The 23,008-nt window shown below is 43.4% G+C and overlaps 1 protein-coding gene across 5 annotated transcripts in view; it reads right to left on the bottom strand.

The window, feature by feature from the left end:
- Positions 1 to 23,008, bottom strand: part of LOC138742783 (leucine-rich repeat-containing protein 34-like) — a 69,443-nt gene that overhangs the window by 45,435 nt on the left and 1,000 nt on the right. For 2 of the 5 annotated variants that reach the window (XM_069897709.1, XM_069897710.1), the window contains exons 2-4: positions 12,464 to 12,575; positions 10,070 to 10,188; positions 1,991 to 2,115 (exon numbers count right to left, since the gene is read on the bottom strand). In XM_069897709.1, coding sequence (XP_069753810.1) covers positions 1,991 to 2,115; positions 10,070 to 10,188; positions 12,464 to 12,575 — 356 coding nt within the window. The other 3 variants (XM_069897712.1, XM_069897713.1, XM_069897711.1) reach the window with 3 other exon arrangements.

Below are 23,008 nucleotides of genomic sequence, written 5' to 3'. Positions count from 1 at the left end.
AATTTGGATTGTGGAAATGACTTTGTGGCTAAGTTTGCAGATGATATAAAGACAGGTGGTGGGGAGAATACTGATGAGGAAACAGAGAGGCTGCAGAGAGACTGGGATAAATTAGGAGAATGGGCAGAGAAAGTGGCAAATACAATGGTGTAAGTGTCCGGTCATGTACTTTGGTAGAAGGAATAAAAGGGGAGTCTAAACTGGACAACAATTTTTTTTCAAAAGGTTTGCTTCCTGAAAATAAATTGGGGATTATGATAGACAACTTCAAGCTGAACATAAAGTTAATTTGCTGTATCACGTAAGAAGCTGGAGAAACATTAAATTAACTTTTATTGAATTTAGCATGTTTAATTGCCTAATGTACCTCTGAGACAAGCTCTCAGGTTGAACTTGATTAAGGGCTCAAGCCCAAAACATTGGTTATATTCCTTTATCTTTGCTGTATCACCGTTTGACCTGCTGAGTTTCTCCAGCATTGTGTTTTTACTTAATCCATGGTATCTACAGACCATAATTTTTAGTACAGAAGTGATTTACCAGGATGCTGCTTACATTAGAGGATATGAGCATTAAGGAAGGCATTAACAATGACTTCTCTGGCTTCTGCTTGCTCACTTCCCATTCTCCCTCTCTTTCCCATCTCTCTGTCCTCTTACTTCCAGCTCTCCACCCCCTTCCCTCTCCATTCACAGAGCCATCCTCCCCATTTGCTGGTGTGCCTTCCCTTCCTCCCTCCTAGTCACCTATTACCTCCTGCCTGTGGGACTGTGCTCCTCTCCTGCCCCATAATTTTATTCAGCATCTGCCTAGATTTTTTCTCATTCCTTGATGAAGAGCTGAAACATTGGTTAGGTATCTTTATCCTTGCTGTATAAAGTATAATGTTTGACCTGCTGAGTTTCTCCAGCATTGTTTTTTCACTAGCTATAAGGAAAGGTTGGGAAAATGTGGGCTATTTCCCCTGGAGCATGGAGACTGAGAGTTGACTTGATGGAAGTTTATAAAATGAGGCATTAATAGACTGAGTATTTTTCCACAGGGTAAAAACTTCACACACTAGAGGATATGCATTTAAGTTGAGGTGGTGGCGAGTTTAGATGAGATGTGCAAAGTATTTTTTTTTACAGATTGCTCAGTACCTGGAATTGGCTGCCAGAAATAGTAGTGGAAGCAGATAGAATAGTATAATTTAAGAAGCTTATAGATAGACAAATGATAATGCATGAAAGAGGAATTTGTATCAGGAGAAAGCAGCAGTGATTTAGTTTAAATTAGGCATCATGATAAAACACTGGTGAGGCCTCATGGAGTGCAGGGTACAGTTCTAGGCTCCTTATTTAAGAAAGGATGTAGTGGAATTGGAGAAGATTTACAAGAAAGATTCAGGAATTAAGGGATTAGCATATGAGGAACATTTGATGGCTCTTGGACGGGACTCGTTGGAGTTCAGCAGAATGAGGAGGACCTCATAGAAGCATTCTGCATGTTGAAAGACCTGAACAGAGTAGATATGGTAAAGTTGTTTCCCAGGGTAGGGGAGTCAAGAACAAAAGGGCACAACTTCAGGACTGAAGGGCACCCATTTGAAATTGGTGGAGGAATTTCTTTAGCCAGAGAGTGGTGAATCTCAGGAATTTGCTGCCACGGGCTGCTGTGAAGGCCAGGTTATTGGGGGTATTTAAGGCAGAGATTGATAGATATCTGAATAGTCAAGGTATCAAAAGTTAAGGGAAGAAGGCAGAGGAGTGGGACTGAGTGGGAGAATGGATCAACTCATGATGGAATGGCGGGGCAGACTTGACAGGTCAAATGCCCTATTTCTGCTCCTGTATCTTATGGTCTGAGCAGGCATGTGGGCTGAAGGACCTTTTTCTATGCTCTACTGTTCCATAAATATGGAACCAAAATATTTGTTTAATTGCTCTGACATTTTTTCATTCAGTTGTCAAAAGGAAATAGAGTTAAATGCTGATCTTAGAGAGCTTACCTGTGATGTAGGAGTTCTGATGCAGGAGATGGACGAGAGCTATAACATCACTGTCTGTCAACCTCTGCACTGGGAAATCCAGTGAGTTTCCATTGAGCATCAATGTTAATCCCTCATAAAGAGGTCTGGAGGAGAGTTAGATAATTCAATTCAAGGAATGGAAATCCAGCCAAAACTCAGTGAGCACATCAGTCAATCCCAATCACTCATTGCAGCAACGACAAGACAATATGCCAGACATTCACTTTTGAAGAGGGGCTCAGGGATTTTACTTCCTATGAGTGCTGGAGGAGCTGCACTTTTGTGTATTGCACTAGACCCTAGCAAGTATTCTTGCTAACCTCTCAGGCATAGGTAGTGGGAGAACAACGAGGTGCATAGATCTGAGGAAAGCATTGAGATTTAGAAAAATATGAGTTAATAAATGATAGCAAAAGAAAATTGTGTTTAAATAATGGCTCTTTGGATTAACATTGTTGAGTGTATCGAGGGTGTTCTTGTGTATAGAGACCAGCAAAAGGAGTAAGATAAACTAATTCTTTGGCTTGGCTTCGCGGACGAAGATTTATGGAGGGGGTAAATGTCCACGTCAGCTGCAGGGTCGTTTGTGGCTGACAAGTCCGATGCGGGACAGGCAGACATGGTTGCAGCGGTTGCAGGGGAAAATTGGTTGGTTGGGGTTGGGTGTTGGGTTTTTCCTCCTTTGCCTTTAAGCAGATCACAAGACATCATGGTTAAGAAACTGAGCCAAAGTACAGAAGATATACTGCAGTTTCCCCAGGCAAGAGGAAACATTTCCTGTGGCGTTCCCTTGACTGGCTACTGTTCATCCTGATAAAGTGAATAAAATTTTACACTAACTAGTTTAAGGTGTTGCATTTTTGGAAGTCAAAGCAGAAAAGGACTTACACGATAAATAGTAGAATCCTGGAGAATGTTGCAGACAAAGAGATCAAGGAGTGAGGTACATACTTCCATGAAAATTGGCGATTCAGGTGGACTGGGTGGTGAAGAAAGCATTAGGCATGCTTCCCTTCATTGTTCAGGATACTGAGCACAAAAGTTAGGACCTCATGATTCATCTGCACAAGACATGGGTAAGATGATACAAAGTATTGTGTGCAGACCTGCTCGCACCGCTACTGGAAGAATGTCATTTAGAAGAGGTTGACCAGGATGTTACCAGGACTTGCTGGCACTGGGCTCAAGTTATAGGGAGTGGATAGATAGGTTGGAGTTCAATCCCCTGGAGCATAGGAGTTTGAGGGGAAAATCATTAGGGGCATGTATAAAGCAAATACTCAGAGACTTTTCAAAAATAGGCAATTACAGAACTAGACAGCATAGTCTTCTCAGGGACGGTCAGCAAGGATGCAGAGTTGAGCAGAAAAGTGACAAATGGAGTTTAATCTGGATAAGTGAGAAGTGAGGCACTTCAGAAAGTTGAACTTGAAGGTGAAGTAGGTGGTTAATGGTGGGATTCTTAACAATGTAGATGAACAGAGAGATCCATAGATCCCTGAAGGTTGCCACACAGGTTGATAAGGTGGTTAAGAAGGCCTATGGCTTGCTGTCCTTCATTAGTGAGGGGATTGAGTTCAGGAGTCATGAGGTAATATTGCTGCTCTACAAAACTCTGGTTAGACCACATGTGGAGTATTGCATTCCATTCTGGTCACGTCATCACGGGAAGGATGTATGTGTTTGGAGAGGGTGTGGAGGAAATTTACCAGGGTGTTGCCTGGTTTGAGGAATATGTTAAATGAAGCAAGGTTGATTGAACTATGGATTTTCTCTTTGGAGACTTAATAAAAGTACATAAGATTGTAAAAGACTGCAACGTATTTATTATGTTTACGATATAGGTTTGAGAATGGATTGGATTTTTTGTGTTATGATATGATGATTGAAAATATAAGAAGAAATGTTATTACTGATAACTACATAGATTTATATATTATGCATCCGTAAAGAAGTTAATTATATTTTTCTCTGATAAGGCTTATTAATTTGTTCCAGATTCAAATGAATGAAGTTAGCATTTGGCTTATCTAAACTTATGATAAACTAATTATGATTGTTTATTAAAGTTAATTCATACCATGGTCTTATGGTATGACTGGATATTTACAAAAGATATTGAAGTTTTGCCTGATGATGTTATAGTGTATTTGTTGACAAGGTATAGATATTAATCTGATGAGGAAAGTTATTACAATTTTAGATTTTTCCTTATCATAAGGAGCGATTAACATCTTTAGCAGAAGTATATGGGTTATACTTTTCATTTTAGAGCATCTAGCAACTTCTCTTGCTGATCTTCAGTTATTGGGGGGGAGGTCGGAGGGGTTTTTTTCTTTCTAGGGGTATTTAGGTTTCCACAGTCACCTGCAAAATATATATTTTATATACTTACTAATGAACCGTGTCAACAGTGGAAGCACTGCAGCGGTCAGCCATAATAATTTGGATTGGTTAATCACTTTATTGATGCCCTCCATAAAAATTATTTCTTGGAACGTGAAAGGAATGAATGGGGTTAAAGTTTGGAGTTCTTCGGAGGCTAAAGTTAGGAGTTTCTATTTTAGTTTATCAAAATAACCCATTTGTACTTCACAAAAGTATTATTCATAAACAAGGCCACTATGTCCTCATTTCAAGTAAATTACATAATAAATTGGTTCTATTGGCAAGTATTTATGCATCCAATATAGATGAGTTAGCATTTTTGATAAGCTTTTTTCACTCCTGTCTGATTTAAACCATTATTCATTGATTTTAGGAGGGGATTTTAATTGCTGTTTAAATATGGTTTTAGATCAGTCTTTCAAAATCTGCAGTCATGATTCAATTTAAAAAAAATCTAATTATGCTGTTTCAGATATTCAGCGTTTTAAAAACCATAAGAAGAGATTATTACTTTTTTTCAAATGTTCACCATTTGTATTCTAGAATTTACTATTTTTTAATTGACAACCAACTGATTTCTTGGAATAAGAAATGCGAATATCAAGGAATAGTTACAACAAATCATGCTTCCATTACTCTATTACTATACTTTCCAGATTCAACTTTGATGAAAAGGCAATGGAGATTTAATATTTCTTTACATGCAGATTAAAAAAAGTTTTATGGAGAGGCAAATACTTTTATTTTTAAACTACTAATTTTCTCCAACGATATCTAATCACATACTTTGGGATACAATTAAGGCATATTTAAGGGGCCAAATTATTTCTTATACTGATAGTATTAAGAAGACTATTAAGGAAACACAGGAGATAATTAACCAGATCAAACAAATTGATTTATTAATGGCTCAAGGCAACAATCCAGATTTATATAAGAGAAGAATTTTAAAACTAAATTTGACCTTCTTACAACTTATCCTATTGAACAACAATTGCTGAAGAGCAGAAGCTATTTTTATGTAACATGGAGAAAAAACCGGTAAATTATTGGCTGGACAGTTAAAAGGAAATTTAACAAGATTCGAAGAAATTATGGTATAATGACTACAGATAATTTGAAATAAATGAGATTTTTAAGGAATTTTACACTAAAATTTATACATCAGAAATTGATAATGATATTACTGCTATGTCTGATTTATAAGACCATTTGAATCTACCAACTATTTCACAACTTAAATGTGTTAGTCTTCAAGCTATTTCTCAAGAGGAAATATTTGTAGCTATTTCTTCCCTGTAGTCTAGATGGCTAGGAGTTTGTAAAGGACTGGACAGGAAAGTTTTATAAATCAATATGTATAGGTCCTAATGAGAGGATGCAATACTTAATCTCCTATTAGGGAACGAGGCAGGTCAGGTGGCAGAAGTCTGTGTAAGTGAGGATTTTGGGTCCAGTGACCATTATGTCATTAGTTTCAAGTTACTTATGGATAAGAATAGGTCTGGTCCTCAAGTTGAGGTTCTAAATTGTGGAAATGAGAAAGGATCTCAGATGAATCAATTGGAACAAGCTGTTTTCTGGGAAGGATGTGTCCGGCAAATGGATGGCATTTAGAGATTTTGAGGGTGCAGAGTTTGCATTTTCCCAGCAGGATTAAAGGCAAAATTTACAGGCATAGGGAACCTTGGTTTTCAAGGGATATTGGTGTTATGATTAAAAAGAAGTAAGAGGTGTAGAACCAGGAGCAAATGAGGTATTTGCAGAGTATAGAAAATGTAAGAGAATAATAAAGAAGGAAATCAGGAAGGCAAAATGAATTAATGAGGGGGCTTTGGCAGATAAATCCGAAGGGTTTCTACAAGAATATTAAGAGGATAACAAGGGACAAAATTGGACCCCATGAAAATCAGAGAGGGCAACTATGTGTAGAGCCTCACAAAATTGGGGAGATCTTAAACAGTTTTTTTTGCATCAGTATTTACTCAGGAAACTGGCATCGTGCATTGGATGGAAGAAAAAAATATAAGGAGATTAAGGAAGAGGAGGTGATTGCTGCCTTACAGTGAATAAAGGAAGACAAATCCCCTGGGCTGGATATGATATTCTTTTGGATCTTGAGGGAGACAACTGTTGAAAGTGTAGGGGCCCTGATGGATATAATCAAAATATAACCATATAACAATTACAGCATGGAAACAGGCCAATTTGGCCATTCTAATCCGCACTGATCCAAGTACCCTCCTCTAATCCCACTTACCAGCAATCTGCCCATATCCTTAGCCATGGGAGAGATGCTGGAGGATTGGAGAGTAGCTCATGTTGTCCTGCTATTTAAGGCTCCAAAAGTAAACAGGGTAACTATAGGTCAGTGAGCCTGATGTTAGTAGTAGGTAAATTATTGGAAGGAGTTCTGAGAGATAGGATAAATAGATATTTGGACAGCCATGGGCTGATTAAGGACCGTCAGCATGGCTTTGTGCGTGGTAGGTCATGTTTAACAAATTTTGTAGAGCTTTTCGAGGATGTTACCAAGAAGGTAGATGAAGGAAAGGCTGTGGATGTTGTCTACATGAACTTTAGTAAGGCCTTTGACAAGGTCCCACATGGAAGGTTAGTTCAGAAAGTTAAGATACTAGGTATACATAGAGAGTTTGCAATATGGATTTGAAATTGGCTGTGTGGGAGAAAACAGAGTGGTTGTGGATGGTTGCTTCTCAGACTGGAGGCCTGTGTCGAGCGGTGTGCCGAATCTGAATGATAATGTTTAACAAATCTTGCAGAGTTTTTGAGGAAGTTACCAAATTAGATGAAAGAATGGCTGAGAATATTGTCTACATGGACCTTAGTAAAGCCTTTGACAAGGTTCATGGGAGGTTAGTTCAGAAGGTTAAGGCACTAGGTATACATAGAGGGGTTGCAAACTGGATTTGAAATTTGCTGTGTGGGAGAAAATAGAGTGATAGTGGATGGTTGCTTCTCAGACTGGAGGCCTATGTCGAGCGGTGTGCCTCAGGGATCTGTGTTGGGACCATTGTTGTTTGTTACCTATATCAATGATCTGAATGATAATGTGGTGAATTGGATCAGCAAATTTGGTGATGACGCTAAGATGGGAGGTGTAGTAGACAGTGAGGAAGATTTTCAAAGCTTGCAGAGGGATCTGGACCATCTGGGAGAATGGACCAGTAAGAGATGATGGAGTTTAAAGCAGAAAAGTGTGAGTTGATATATTTTGGAAGAACAAATCAAGGAAGGACGTACATTGTAAATGGTAAGACTGAGGAGTGCGGAGGAACAGAAACACCTGGGGATACAGGTACATTGTTCTCTGAGGGTGGTGTCACAGGTGGACAGGGTTGTAAAGAGAGCTTTTGGCATCTTTCCTTTATAAATCAAAGTACTGAGTATAGGAGTTGGGATGTTATGTTAAAGTTATACAAGATATTGGTGAGGCCAAATTTGGAATAGTGTGTGCAGTTCTGGTCACCTAGCCTCATGAAGGATATCAGTAAGATTGAAAGAATGCAGATATTTACTAGGATGTTGCTGGGTCTTCAGGAGTTGAGTTACAGGGAAAGATTAAACAGGTTAGGACTTTGTTCCTTGGAATGAAGAAGAATGAGGGGAGATTATCAAATTACAAAATTAAGAGGGGTATAGACAGAGTAAATGCAAGTAGGTTCTTTCCACTAAGATTAACACCTCATGTTGTGCATGACATTGTCTATTGCAATTCAAAGTGGTTTGTAGAATACAGTGATCTAAGGTTAAATTATCTTATTTTTTCTGACATAGATCCAATATATGACAAATGTAGAAATCATGAGGCATCACTGGTTCATGCGTTTTGGGAGTGTCCAAAATTGAAAAGAGTTTTGGGGACAATTTTTTCAGACAGTTTCAGAGATTCTTAGGTTCAAGATAGATCCTTGTCCCTGTATTACTCTGTTTGGCTATTCTCACAGGAAAATATTTCCTTGAACCAAATTCAGAGAAGAGTTGTAGCTTTTACCTCGTTGATAGCCAGACAAGCAATTTTGATTAAATGGAAAGATACTCTACCATCGACACACATGTTGGATACAGGATATCATGTCTTGTTTGAGCTTGGAGAAAATCGGATACACTATTAAATAAACTATGATTAAATTCAACAAATTATGGGCCCATTTATGGATTACTGTCATAATTGGACTACATAGCCTTGAGTGCACTGGGTGCTGTTTACTTGATGTGCAGAGGTGGAAATTCAATCCCTGTCTTTCTTTTTTTCATTGTTGTTGACCTTGTTTAGTGGGAGATGGAGGATTAGTATGGGGGGGGGGGGGGGTTGTTCTTTTACCCTTTTTCTTTCTTTCTCTCTCATTCTTGTTTTTTTTTAAATCTTTTTGCTTTCTTTTTCTGAATATACAGAAGAGATGACCTTGTAGAGGTATCCTGTCAGAATCATATTCTAATAATAGAATATGAACCAAGTGTTATGGGCGGAAAGTGGGAGGGAAACTAGTGGTTGTTCAAGTGAATCAGGCTTGGACTCAAAGGGCCAATATGGGCTGTTTCCACGCTGTCAACTGTTATATGGTTATATAATTTTATTTTTATTATTATGATCAATTGGCATTTTTACACAGAAACCGGAATTATTCTGAAAAATTTAGCATATTTATCTCTGGTGTGTCCCAATGCCGTTGTTTACACAGGGGCACTTTTACGCAGTCTTTCTGTATTATGGAGTTTATCGGAGGGGGAATGTCATTTCTTATGGAGTGACTGCAGTCCATTTATACTGCAGCCTCTCCATAAAAATGTGTAGGGGTCCCAGGGAAAAATTATGGGATGGAATTTGCATAACAAATTCTGTCCCGACATTTTAACACTGCCACCAGAGCAGAAATGTTCCTGAAATGTTCTGTTTAGTATATATTACACTTAGCTTCTGATTCACATTCTGGATGTTAAGGCATTAAGATTGATGATGATTTTCTGTTCTATATATGACATGTAATATTACACTCTTTCAAATTAATAAAAATATGTTAAAAAGAAAGAAAGAATTGTAAAAGATGTAGATCGGGCGGACAGCCAGCACCAATTTTCCAGGGTGACAACAACAAATACCAGAGGATATCTGATTAGGGTTAGGGTGGAAAGTTTAGGGCAGATGTCAGGGCTATTTATTTATTTATGTATACATAGAAAGTGGTGAGTGTCTGGAATGCATTGAATGAGGAAAGGCTCAAGCCCAAAATTTCAGTAATATAATCTTTACCTCCTTTGGTTGCTGTGAGACCTGCTGAATTCCTCCAGCATTTCTGTGTTCTTACTGAAATGCACTGCCAGGGATTATGGTGGTGAAGTCTGGTAAAATACAGACATTTAAAAGACTCTAGGATCTGCACATGGATCTGGGTATGGGTGCGAGTGGGGAAAGGATTAGATTGTTGTGGAGCAAGTTTATCGAGGTTGGCATAACATCATGGGCCAAAGGGGCTGTACTGTGTTGTCATTTTCTATGTTCTATAAGGTGGGCAGAGCAAAGGCAGACAGATTTGAATCCTAAGTACAAGGTAATGCACTTTGTGTGGAGGATACAGGGTAGTTCACACACAATGAATGGTAGGATCCTGTGAGGTACTGAGGTCAGAAGGATCTTGTGGTCTGACTGACCCTGCAGAGAGGTCTGCCTGTTGTACCACATGCTCAATGTAGGGGTTGACGGCCTGTTGCAGTTCTGTACAGATGTCCACGTAGCGAACCTTCAGACTGCTTGGACTAGTCACTCTGAACTGAAACAGAGCAAAGGACAATCACCTGCTTGAGAGCCAAGAGCCCACACAATATCCTTGAACTACCCACCTCCATATTAAGCAAACCTTTCAACCCCTTCAATCCATCATCCTAACCCTCCCATGACAATGGAATTGTAATGTTGTGGCAGAGATTTGGCTGTTGTATAGGCAGGATTGGCGGAAAGATATCCCGGTGTTTAGATGTTTGAAAAGGGTAGGGAGGGATGTAAAAGGTGGGGGGAGGGGAGAAGTGGCATTGGCAATCAGAATTAGAACCATAAGAACGGGATGGAACAGTTAGCGTAGCAACACCTTTACAGCATCAGTGATTGGGACCACACTGCATGGGTTTCTCCAGGGGCTCCAGTTTCCTCCTCCCTTCAAAACGTACCAGGGGTGTAGGTCAATTGGGGGTAAACTGGGTAGCACAGACTCGTGGGCTGAAATGGTCTGTTACCGTGCTGAATGTCTAAATTTGTTAAAAATTAATTTAAATTTAAATTGAAAATTTGAAAAACAATGTGCCCTCCTGCTTTGGTCCCATTTGTCCCATCCATAGAACAATCACAAAGGAAGATAACATGTGGGTTAGAGTGTCGTAGATCTAATTTAAAAAAAATTAAAATTTAATCTGCCTTCACCACTTTGTCTGGCAATTGTTCCATCTACTCAACAGCCTCTAAGTGAAGAACTGTCTCCCTCATCTTATAGTTATGCCCTCTTGTCACAGATTCTCCTTCTTAAGAAGCAAACTGTCACTATTCACCTTATCAATGCCCACAATCATTTAATGACCTCAGCAAGATCCCCTCTCAACCCCAAATGCTGTGAGGAAAACAAGCCAAATTTTTGGTAATGGTTCACATTAACTATCCAAGACTCTCATACGCTCAACATTTATTTATTTGTACAGATGAAGTACTTTGCCTGTGTACATATTGTTTGTCTGTATGTGTGTTATGCCTGGTTGTGCGTCTGAGTGTTTTGCACCGAAGACTGAATGCTGTTTCAACAGCCTCTGCCATCACCACCAGCTCTCCCTCTGATCAATGACCCAATGCAAACCCAGGCAACTTTCTTCACTGTCCACTGTAGCACAGAGCGTCTTGTTACCCTTCCCCTTCTGCTTCCACTCCCTCCACACTCAGTACCCCTTTCACTTCCCGGTAACCACCCCATACTCCACTTGGCACCTCTCCCACTCATCACTTCTCCCCCCGCACTCCTTCCCTCACCATCTGGTACCTCCCCACTGGTGCCCCCATCCCTAGTACTTCTCCCCCTCCCCTTCAGTATCCAGATCTCTATTGCCCCCATCCACTGCACCCTCCCTTCCCCCTGGTAACCCCTCCCCCTGGTACCCCACTCCCCCAACTGCCTAACTCCCCCATTTACCCCTCTCCCCTCCCCCATTTACCCCTCTCCCCCCCATTTACCCCTCTCCCCCCCCCCATTTACCCCTCTCCCCTCCCCCATTTACCCCTCTCCCCTCCCCCATTTACCCCTCTCCCCCCATTTACCCCTCTCCCCCCCATTTACCCCTCTCCCCTCCCCCATTTACCCCTCTCCCCCCCATTTACCCCTCTCCCCTCCCCCATTTACCCCTCTCCCCTCCCCCATTTACCCCTCTCCCCTCCCCCATTTACCCCTCTCCCCTCCCCCATTTATCCCTCCCCCCCATTTACCCCTCTCCCCCCCATTTATCCCTCTCCCCCCATTTACCCCTCTCCCCTCCCCCATTTACCCCTCTCCCCCCCATTTACCCCTCTCCCCTCCCCCATTTACCCCTCTCCCCCCATTTACCCCTCTCCCCCCCATTTACCCCTCTCCCCTCCCCCATTTACCCCTCTCCCCTCCCCCATTTACCCCTCTCCCCTCCCCATTTACCCCTCTCCCCCCCATTTACCCCTCTCCCCCATTTACCCCTCTCCCCTCCCCCATTTACCCCTCTCCCCCCATTTACCCCTCTCCCCTCCCCCATTTACCCCTCTCCCCTCCCCCATTTACCCCTCTCCCCCCATTTACCCCTCTCCCCTCCCCCATTTACCCCTCTCCCCTCCCCCATTTACCCCTCTCCCCTCCCCCCATTTACCCCTCTCCCCCCATTTACCCCTCTCCCCTCCCCCATTTACCCCTCTCCCCTCCCCCATTTACCCCTCTCCCCTCCCCCATTTACCCCTCTCCCCTCCCCCATTTACCCCTCTCCCCTCCCCCATTTACCCCTCTCCCCCCCCATTTATCCCTCTCCCCCCAACATCCCACAACCCCGTACCTCTCCCGGCCCCGTTTCCAGTTCCATTGCGTGACGTCTACCCGTTTCCACGGTGACCCGTGAGCAGGTCGGGGCGCCCGCGCCCCCTCGTGGTTGCAAGTGGAACTGCAGCCTGTGGGGAGGAATTAGAACCAGAATTTAATTTATTGTCATGAACAGGTCGAGAAATTTGTGTTTTTTAAAAATATTTTAATTTTCATCGACTCATAATTCAAACAAACCATATAATTTTTCAACACAGATTCTTTATTTATTCTCCCCCCCCCCCCCCTTACAACTGAAACTGCAGTCAATTAAATGACAAATTCCAGAGGGGTTAAAGTGGGAAAAACCCATCAGAAAGGCTTGGTCAAAGGGTAAGAAATTAATAGTAACTTAAATTAACTAAAAAAGAAATTTCAAAACTCAAAACTAAACTGAAGAAGCCGGTTGCCTGAGCCATGTCCCACTTCTTTGACCACATTCATTTCCCTGCTGGGACCAAAGCTGCCGTGGTCTCCATTTCAGGGGGTGGGGGGGGGGAACTAATCAATTTGGGTGCCAATATATTTCACGTAAGGAAGTGTTTCTTCCTTAGATTGTGATTTTCTCCAGGGGATATCCATGAAACTGCTAGACACTTCCTGGCTACCATCAAGGCATCCTTCACAAATGGAATTTGGCATTTGGATAGTTTAAAAATCACATCCCCAATGTTTCCCAGAAGGTACACCTGGATCCTATGGAAAATCCACTTTTGTAATTATTTTTAGAACATCCCTCAGGTCTTCCCAGAAAGATTTTACCCTTGTGCATAACCAGGTGGAGTGGACAAAAGTTCCAACCTCCACACCACACCTCAAGCACATTTCTGAAATTTTTGTAGTGTGAGGTACAGCTGGTGCAAGCAGTTGAACTGCACCAACCTGTATCTGGGCATTGATGACTCCAGTCACATTGTCCAGACACAGGTTTTGCCACCACTCTTCATTGATTGTTTTACCCAAGTCCGACTCTCATCTCCCTTGTCCTGTGTAAGCCAGGTTTCAGGCCCTCACTTTGGAATATGTAATACATCTTAGAGATACATTTATACACATTCCCCTGACGAATTAGAATCTCCACATTGCTACACCCAGGTATGGACATAGATGGTCCCAATTTTTTAGATAGCAGAAGAACATTCTATTAGACAAATTGTATTTGTCCCTCAATTGCTTGAATGTCATGAGCTGCCTTCGTTTGTAACAATCCTACTTCTGCACCAGGTGTCCAAGATTTTATTAACCAGAGTCAAGCGTATTAAGTTGTTCTGGGTCAAAGGTGTTTTAGGAGTTAACCCCACTTTCAGTCCAATACATTGATTCATTATTTGCCATGTCTAATGTACATGCTTTAGTGTGGGGTTATCTGTTTTTTTAAAATTAATTTAGTGTCCCATTTATATATAAACTCTCCAGCTATCTTTTCACCTATCACATGTGATCCAATTTGTGCCACCCACCACTCCAAAGAGTGATGTTATTAACCTCGCCTGGGCTGCCCAGTAATTTTTTTTTTAAATCAGGTAATTTTAAAACCCCCCCCCCCCAAATTATAGTTCACATCAACTTTTCCATGGAGATTCTAGCCACATTACTATTCCAAAGGAACCTCCTGACACATTCATTCAGCATCTTAAAAATGCCCTGGGGCAATGAAATGGGTAACAATTGGAAAAGGTACTGGACCCTTAGCATCACCTTCATTCTGACACGGGGGGGATGATTTCCCTGCCAAATTTTATCAAAAGCACAGTCTAGATACTGTAACTATATACACTATATCTTTTCTTTGGCTTGGCTTCGCGGACGAAGATTTATGGAGGGGGTAAAAAAAAAGTCCACGTCAGCTGCAGGCTCGTTTGTGGCTGACCAGTCCGATGCGGGACAGGCAGACACGATTGCAGCGGTTGCAAGGGAAAATTGGTTGGTTGGGGTTGGGTGTTGGGTTTTTCCTCCTTTGCCTTTTGTCAGTGAGGTGGGCTCTGCGGTCTTCTTCAAAGGAGGCTGCTGCCCGCCAAACTGTGAGGCGCCAAGATGCACGGTTTGAGGCGTTATCAGCCCACTGGCGGTGGTCAATGTGGCAGGCACCAAGAGATTTCTTTAGGCAGTCCTTGTACCTTTTCTTTGGTGCACCTCTGTCACGGTGGCCAGTGGAGAGCTCGCCATATAATACTATCACACAGTGATAAAGCTGAACACAATCTGCGAGAATAACTCAGTGAGTTGAGCAGTGTGAGTGGGACATCTCATACTTAGTGGAGCAAATATATCGGCCGTCCTTTGGTTCGAAGAAGACACATTGTTGTGCAGTTCATCTGTGGTCACGAAGGTGACTTTGCAGACCCAGTCTGAAAGTGCAGAGTCTAGCACAATGGGGGCACTGGAAGTCCATTGTTGTAACAGCGTGGCTGCTGCTTTGTGACACCATTCACGGTTTCCACCAGTTTTTGGCAGTGCCCATCTTCAAAACTGGTGTAGCACAGGGCTCGCCTATGGGATCTGTCCCCAGCCACAGCTTCTAGTTCTCTTGGCAAGATGTCACTGTGACATAGGGTTTCCTTCACAGCATCTTTAAAATGCTTGCATGGATGACCTTGACTTCCAGTCTTCAGTTCATCATGGAGCAATCACCAATGGCGAGGCATATGGTGATCATCCATTCTGATGACGTGTCCCACCCACAGCATCTGGGCTCTGATGATCAGAGGGACTTCATGCGACCCAAGACCTCTAGGTTCGAGACATGGTCTTGTCAAGGGATGCCAAGGATGGAATTTCTCCAGTTGTTTGATGTGATGTCAGAACCAAGTCCAGGTCTCACTTCCATATAGGAAAGAAGGGATGATCACAGCTCTGATCTTTTCATGCCCTTTCTTCTGAAGGTGGTGGGTCAGGCAGTGGAGACAGATACCCTCTCGGAGTCTTTCTCCACTGCAATCATGGTGATTCCAAAAAAGGCAGGGATGCTTTGAATTCTGCCTCGTATAGACCCATCTCATTATTGAACGCATTATAAAATCATTGCAAAAGCATTGGCTTATAGGTTGGCAGAATATTTGCCGAAATTAACAAATTCCAGACCAAGCTGGATTTGTAGTAAGGAGACAATCAGCAAATAACATAGCTAGATTGCTTAATGTAGTACATCTGGCACAGTCAGGGATGGATCCAGGAGTGGCTGTAGCTCTGGATGCAGAAGAGGCCCTTCACAGATTGGAGTGGGAATTTTTGTTCAAGGAACTGGAGAAATTTGGACTGGGACAAACATTTATTAATTGGCGAGGACTCTTTACTGGAAGCCCCAAGTTACAAATGGGCAGATGTCTGCAGTGTTTCCATTGAGCAGGTCCAGTCAGCAGGGTTGTCCATGGTCCCCAGTGCTGTTCATACTGGATTTTGAGCCACTGGTGGGATCCAGACTTAAAGAGGTTCAGGGTGGGCCAGATGGAACACAAATCAACTTTTTCACTGATGATGCGTTAGTATATTTGACAGATCCCGGGGTGGGGGGTGTCATTGGCCAGGCTGAGGACCACGCTGGAGGATTATGGAAAGGTCTCGGGGTATAAGGTCAATCTGGACAAAAGTGAGAGTATGCCTTTGATGAACAAGGATTATAGACCATACCAACAGGGAAGTCCACTTAAATGGCCGCAAGAAGGCATGAAATACTTGGGGATAAAAGTGGACGAAAGATTTGTGCAATTTATGCAAATTATCTCCCTTTGCCCCAGAAGATTGAGGAGGAACTTGCTAGATGGAGGACTCTGCCCAGAAACGATAGTGGGCAGAGAAATCAGTATTGTGCCGCAGCATTGTAGTGCAAATATTGCCATAAATTACATTTAAAAAATAAACTAGTGCAAAAGAGGAGAAAGCAAGGTTGTGTCTGTGGTTCACTGCCATTCAGAAATCTGATGGCAGAGGGGAAGAAGCTGTCCTTGTGCTGCTGGGTGCTCGTCTTCAGGCTCTGGTACTTCCTTCCTGATGATAGCAGAGTGAAGAGAACATGGCCTGGGTAGTGGAGGTCCTTCATGATAAAGGCTGCTTTGTTAAGACACTGTTTCTTGCAGATGTTCACAATGGAGTGAAGACTGGTGCCCGTGATGTCGTGGCCAAGTTAACAATCCTCTGGAGTTTTTTCCTGAGTGAAACACAAAAGTCTGCAGATGCTGTGATTGTAGTAAAAACACACTGATATGCTCGAAGAACTCAGCCAGACGTTTCAAGGGCTGTGCATTGGTACCTCCATACCAGACAGTAATGCAACCAGACAGAACCAAATATCTTCCATATCTCAAAGCACCAGGCCACTGTTGCCTAAGATTTAAAGGCAGCCACCATCATCCCACTGCCTCAGAGAGTGGAAATAACTGAACTAAATGGTAGTGTCACTGACCTCAGTGATCATGAGTACATTGGTAATGGAATCGCACCTTCCAGCCATATTGCACCAGTTCCAGTTTGCCTGCCATACAAACCAGTTCATAGATGATGCTCCACTGTGTCCAGACCCATCTAGAAAATAATGCCTCATATGCCAAGCTGCTATTCATTGACCAACTCGGCCTACCCCAGAGCCCAGTGGATAAACTGTCCTCGCTGTGACTCAACACCCCTCTCTGAAACTGGATTCTTGACCAAAAGACCAGTCTATCCAGGTTGACAGCAAAACCTCAGTCCCATTACGTTGAGCACTGGCACACCTCAGGATTGTGTGCTCAGCCCGCTACTTAGGGGTTTAAAACCATCAGGCAGATGCAGCATGGTTTTAGAAAGGGAAGATCTTGTTTGACAAACTTGTTAGGATTCTTTGGGTGTGGTGGACAGAGGGGAACAGGTTGATGTTGTAAATTTGGATTTCCAGAAAGCGTTTGATAAAGTGCCTCACAAGAGACTTCTCAGTAAGTTACAGGAAAGTGGAGTCCGGGGAAGTCTATTCGCCTGGATTGAAAATTGGTTGTCTGACAGGAGGCAGAGAGTCGGGATAAATGGGAGTTTTTCAGGTGGGCAGAGAGTGATAAGTGGGGTGCCGCAGGGGTCAGTGTTAGGCCCACAACTGTTCATCATTTACATTGATGACTTGGAGGTGGGGACAAAATGTGGTGGAGCCAAGTTTGCGGATGACACCAAATTGAGAGGAAGAGCAAATTGTAATGAGGATGTGGAGAGTCTGCAGAGGGATAGCGTTAAGCTGGATGAGTGGGCAAAGGTCTGGCAGATGGAGTACAATGTTAGTAAATGTGAGGTTATCCACTTTGGCAAGAAAAATAAAAGAGCTGAATATGATTTAAAGGGTGAAAAACTACAGCATGCTGGTGTGCAGAGGGACTTGGGAGGGCTTGTGCATGAATCGCAAAAAGTTAGGTTGCAGGTGCAGCAGGTTATTAAGAAGGCAAATGGAATGTTGGCCTTCATCGCTCGAGGAATTGAATACAGGAGTAGGGAGGTAATGTTGCAACTGTATAAGGTTCTGGTGAGACCGCACCCGGAGTACTGTGTCCAGTTCTGGTCTCCATATTTGAGGAAGGATATACTGGCTTTGGAGACGGTCCAGAGGAGGTTTACTAGGTTAATCCCTGGGATGAAGGGGTTGACTTATGATGAAAGATTAAATCATCTAGGATTGTATTCGCTCGAGTTCAGAAGAATGAGAGGAGATCTTATAGAAACATATAGGATTATGAAGGGTATGGATAGGATAGATGTAGGAAGGTTTTTTGAGCTGGCCGGGGAAACTAAAACAAGAGGACACAGTCTCAAGATTCGGGGGAGTAGATTTAGGACAGAGATGAGGAAAAATAGTTTTTCCCAGAGAGTAGTGAATGTTTGGAATTCTCTAACCAGGGAAGTGGTTGAGGCTGCCTCACTAAACATATTTAAAATTTGGTTAGATCAATTTCTACATGATAGAGGAATTAGGGGATATGGGGAGAAGGCAGGTAGGTGGAGTTAGGTCATAAATTAGATCGGCCATGATTGTATTGAATGGCGGAGCAGGCTCGATGGGCCATTTTGGGCCTACTCCTGTTCCTACTTCCTCTGTTCCTATGAGTGTCTGACCCGGGGGTGTGTGATGGGACGGTGTGGAGGGAGCTTCACTTTTACATGATAGAGGAATTAGGGGATATGGGGAGAAGGCAGGTAGGTGGGGTTAGGTCATAAATTAGATCGGCTATGATGGTATTGAATGGCGGAGCAGGCTCGATGGGCCATTTTGGGCCTAGTCCTGTTCCTACTCCCGATGTTCCTATGAGTGTCTGACCCCGGGGGTGTGTGATGGGACGGTGTGGAGGAAGCTTCACTTTTACATGATAGAGGAATTAGGGGATATGGGGAGAAGGCAGGTAGGTGGAGTTAGGTCCTAAATTAGATCAGCCATGATGGTATTGAATGGCGGAGCAGGCTCGATCGGTCATTTTGGGCCTACTCCTGTTCCTACTTCCGATGTCCCTATGTACTGTTCATGCTGCTGACTCACATCTGCACTTCCAGGTTCATTTCAATCAGAATTATCAAGTAGCTTGGCCTCATTGGCAACAACGAGTCACCTTACAGAGAGATTGGGAGGTTTGCAAAATGGTGCAAGTAAAACAACCTGAGTCTCAACATGGACAAGGAAATGATTGTGGTCTTCAGGAGGACAAAGGTAAACCATTCTCCACTACACGTCAATGATTTTGTCATGGAGAGTGGAGAGCACAACCTCCTTGGCGTGCACATAACAGATGACCAACCCACAGCATCTCGTTCCTGAGGAGGTCAAGGGGGGCAAGGCTACTGTTTCCCATCTTGACAGTTTTTTTCCACAGGAGTGTTCTGTCTGTATAGTGTGGTATGAGAGCTGCAACGCACTGGACTGGATGTCAATGCAGAGAATCATTAAAATGACTGAGATCACTGGAGTATCCCTCTCCTCTATGGATGACATTCACTGGGAGTGTTACTTAAATAAGGCGCAAAGAATTAGAGAAGACCATCCAGCACACAAGATCTTTGACTACACCTGCAAGGTCTCCTGGGAGACCAAGTTAAGGAGCTGGATTTGGATGAACTCGGGATCATTTGGAAAGCAGAGATTGTGATAGCTAGGAGCATCAGGGAGATAGTCACCCCCAAGTATATGGAGGAAGGCAGCTGGGTGACTGTCAGGAGAGGTAAGGGGAAGAAGCAGAGAAAGCAGGGTAGCCCTGCGGCCGATCCCATTAATGATAGGAATACTGTTTTGGATTCTGTTGGCGGGGACAACCGACTAGAGACAAGTTGTAGTGGTTGGGTCTCTGGCACTGAGATGGACCGTCAGCTCAGAAGGGAAGGACGGAAGAGAGGAATGCAGTTGAGATAGGAATTTGATAGTTAAGAGGTTCTATGGGAGAGATTGATTCTCCTGGATGTTTGTTGCCTCCCTGGTGCCAGGGTCCGTGATATCTCTGATTGCGTGCTCCCAGTTCTCAGGAGGGAGGGTGAACAACCACGTCATGGTTCATGTAGGGACTAATGATGTGGGCAAGAATGGTGAGGAGGTCCTGAGAGGAGAGTTTAGGGAGTTAGGAGCAAAATTGAAGAGGGCCTCCAGGGTTGCAATCTCAGGGCTGCTACGTGGTAGTGAGGCGAGAAACCCAGATAATCCAGTGTAACATGTGAAAGAGATGATGGAGGAGGGAAGGACGACTTCAGATTTCTGAATAATTGGGCTCTCTTCCAGTGAAGGTGGGACCTGTTCTGACAGAATGGTTTGTACCAAGTGGCACCTAAATATTCTTCATATTACTTCCTTGTTTTTCCCAACGTTCGAATGCTGTTTATTGACTTCATTTCCAGCATTGAACTCAATCGTACCTCAGTACCTGATGAAGTTGGTCCGACTGGGTCTAAAGACCTCCCTCTGCAATTGGATTCTCAACTTCCTGACAGGGAGACCTCAGGCAGTCTGGATCAGTAACAGCACCTCCAAGACAACCACACTGAGCACGAGCAACCCCAATCAGGGCTGTGCGCTTGGCCCACTGCTGATTAATGATTGTGCAACTAAATACAGCTCTAACCATATTATCATGTTTGTTGACAACACGACCGTGGTGGGGCTTATTAGTAAGAATGAGGAGTCAGCGTACAGAAGTGAAGTCATTAACAGACGGTGCAGAGCCAATAACCTGTATCTGAACATTATTTAAAAAGAGATGGTTGCCAAATTCAGGAGGGCCTGAGGGAGACCTTGCTCTGTTGGTCATTGACAGATCAACCATTGAGGTCATCAAGAGTATCAAGTTCCTTGATGGAGAATTTCACCTGGTCCCTTAACACGAGCTCCATAGATAAGAAAGTCCAGCAGTGCCTCTACTTCCTGCGAAGGCTGAGGGAAGTCCATCTCCCGCCCTCCATCCTCACTACATTCTACAGAGGATCATTCATTGAAAGCATCCAGTGCAATTGCATCACTGCCTGGTTTGGAAGCTGTACCACCTCAGACTGCAAGACCCTGAAGAGGATAGTGAAGTTAGCAGAAAAGATCATTGGGGGCTCTCTTACTACCACAAAGGACATCGACAGCACTCGATGCAGGCGAAAGGCAAAAAAATATCGTGAAGAACTGAACTCCACACACCCCTCACGTAAACCTTTCTCTCTTCTGCCATCTGGTAGGAGGTACCATAGCACTCGGGCCTTTACATCCAGATTGGCCACGTTTTTTCCCTTCCAAGCCAACAGACTCTTGAATTCTCAAAACGTATGTGGATAGTGTACTGTAGACTTTTACTGTATACATCTTAATTTCAATGTGTTTAACTTCTAACTTATATTTATGTAAATATGCTCTGTGGTGCTGAAGAAACACCATCTTGTCTTTATCATGCAAGCCTGGTATGAACAATAAATAAAGGTGACTTGACTTGAGAATCTCTGTTGCCAATTTACTCTCCCCATTTCTTTCCTACCCATGGTAATTGGCCCTTCCCCAATCAAATACTTTACCATTTTGTTTATTCCTATCCTTGTCCATAGTTGTGCTAAATGTCAAAGTTGTGGTCACTGTCACCGAAATGCTCCCCCACCAAGTAGTCTGCCACCTGACCAGGGTCATTACCCAGTACTAGATCCAGTCTGGCTTCTCCTCTCATCAGCTGATCCATACCGGCTGTCAAAGGCTGTGGACACATTACTGAACAGAATTGATGCAAAACATAAGACGATGGGGTGCTTCTTCCACAACTGGAAGATGCTTAAAGATCAACTGTCACCACAAGACTTGAAATGTGGGGGTCTCACATCAACCTGAAATTGAATATAACAGGGATTTCAGAAGGTAATCGGATGGGGGCTGCAGGGTGAGAAAGGACATGGAAGTGACAGAATAATTTGAATCCATCATCTCTCAGCATTGAATGCCTCTTTCTTGCATTATAACTTCACAAATGTGCATTAGAGGTAAGGCATATAAAAGCATGTAAAGCAGCCTTCCAAAAGGGTTCATTAACAGTGATGCAGGATACAAGGAGCCAGGTATTGGTTGGAATTTAGCAGGGCACAAATTAAACCATCAATTATAATCTGTGCTGCATATTCTGATCTGCACACCCAAACTTTGCATCTGAGAACAGTTATTACACATTCACAGGTATCCAGAGAATCTTTGGAAAGGCTCCTGATACACTACAATGTGCCAGAGACAAAGAAGCACAAAGACTGGGCAGATAGTGACTCTCTGTTTGTAAAGAAAATTCATCCCAAGACTAATAACGTCATCGGTTATAATGATTACATTGCAGAGCCCAGCCCTGTATAGTAAACGCAGGCGTAACTAGACACACAATAAAACAGCACCACAAGTGCACGGTGTGGGAGACTCACATAAAGTCAATAGAGTGGTCACACGAGCCAGTCCAATGAGGCGAACACACCTTGCCCTTCACGCTCACACTTCTGTCCACCAATTCCCCCCAATGTTCTTAGTTTTCTCTCTTGCTTCACCTCACTCCCTGTCGCCTACACCCCTCACTTTTCCCCCTGCATCCCTCTCTTCCCCTCCCCTGCACCCCTTTCCCCCTTCCCCCTCCCAACCTCTCTTCCCCTTGCCCACACCCCTCTCCTTCTCCCTCATGCCTCTCCCCCTTCTCTCTCACACCTCTCCCCCTCTCCCTCACATCCCTCTCTTCATCCAGTGCTCCCGATGCGGCCTCCTCTACATAAGGGAGACTGGACGCAGCTGGGGGGGGGGGAAATTGCTTCATTGAGCACCTTCGCTCTATTCGCTGCAACAGCCAGGTACGCTAGTAGCTAACTACTTCAAATTCCACTGACGTATTTGTCCATGGCCTTGTACTGCCAGGTTGTGGAGGAGCAACATGTTATCTCTGTCTCCAATCAGAGGGCATCATTGGAGACTTCTTGATTTCAGTTAACCTCCTTCCTCGGGTTCTTGCTTTCCCTCATCCTTCTGCCTCCCTTCCTCAAGTTGCCCAGCCCTTCTCTTCCTTCTCCCATTAGAAACCCATCTTTCTCTGCCTCTTCTTCCCTCCCTCTG

Source organism: Narcine bancroftii, chromosome 9, assembly GCF_036971445.1.
Source record: "Narcine bancroftii isolate sNarBan1 chromosome 9, sNarBan1.hap1, whole genome shotgun sequence".
Lineage (NCBI taxonomy): Eukaryota > Metazoa > Chordata > Chondrichthyes > Torpediniformes > Narcinidae > Narcine > Narcine bancroftii.
The sequence above is the reverse complement of the archived record's forward strand: the minus strand, read 5'-3'. Positions and strand labels throughout refer to the sequence as shown.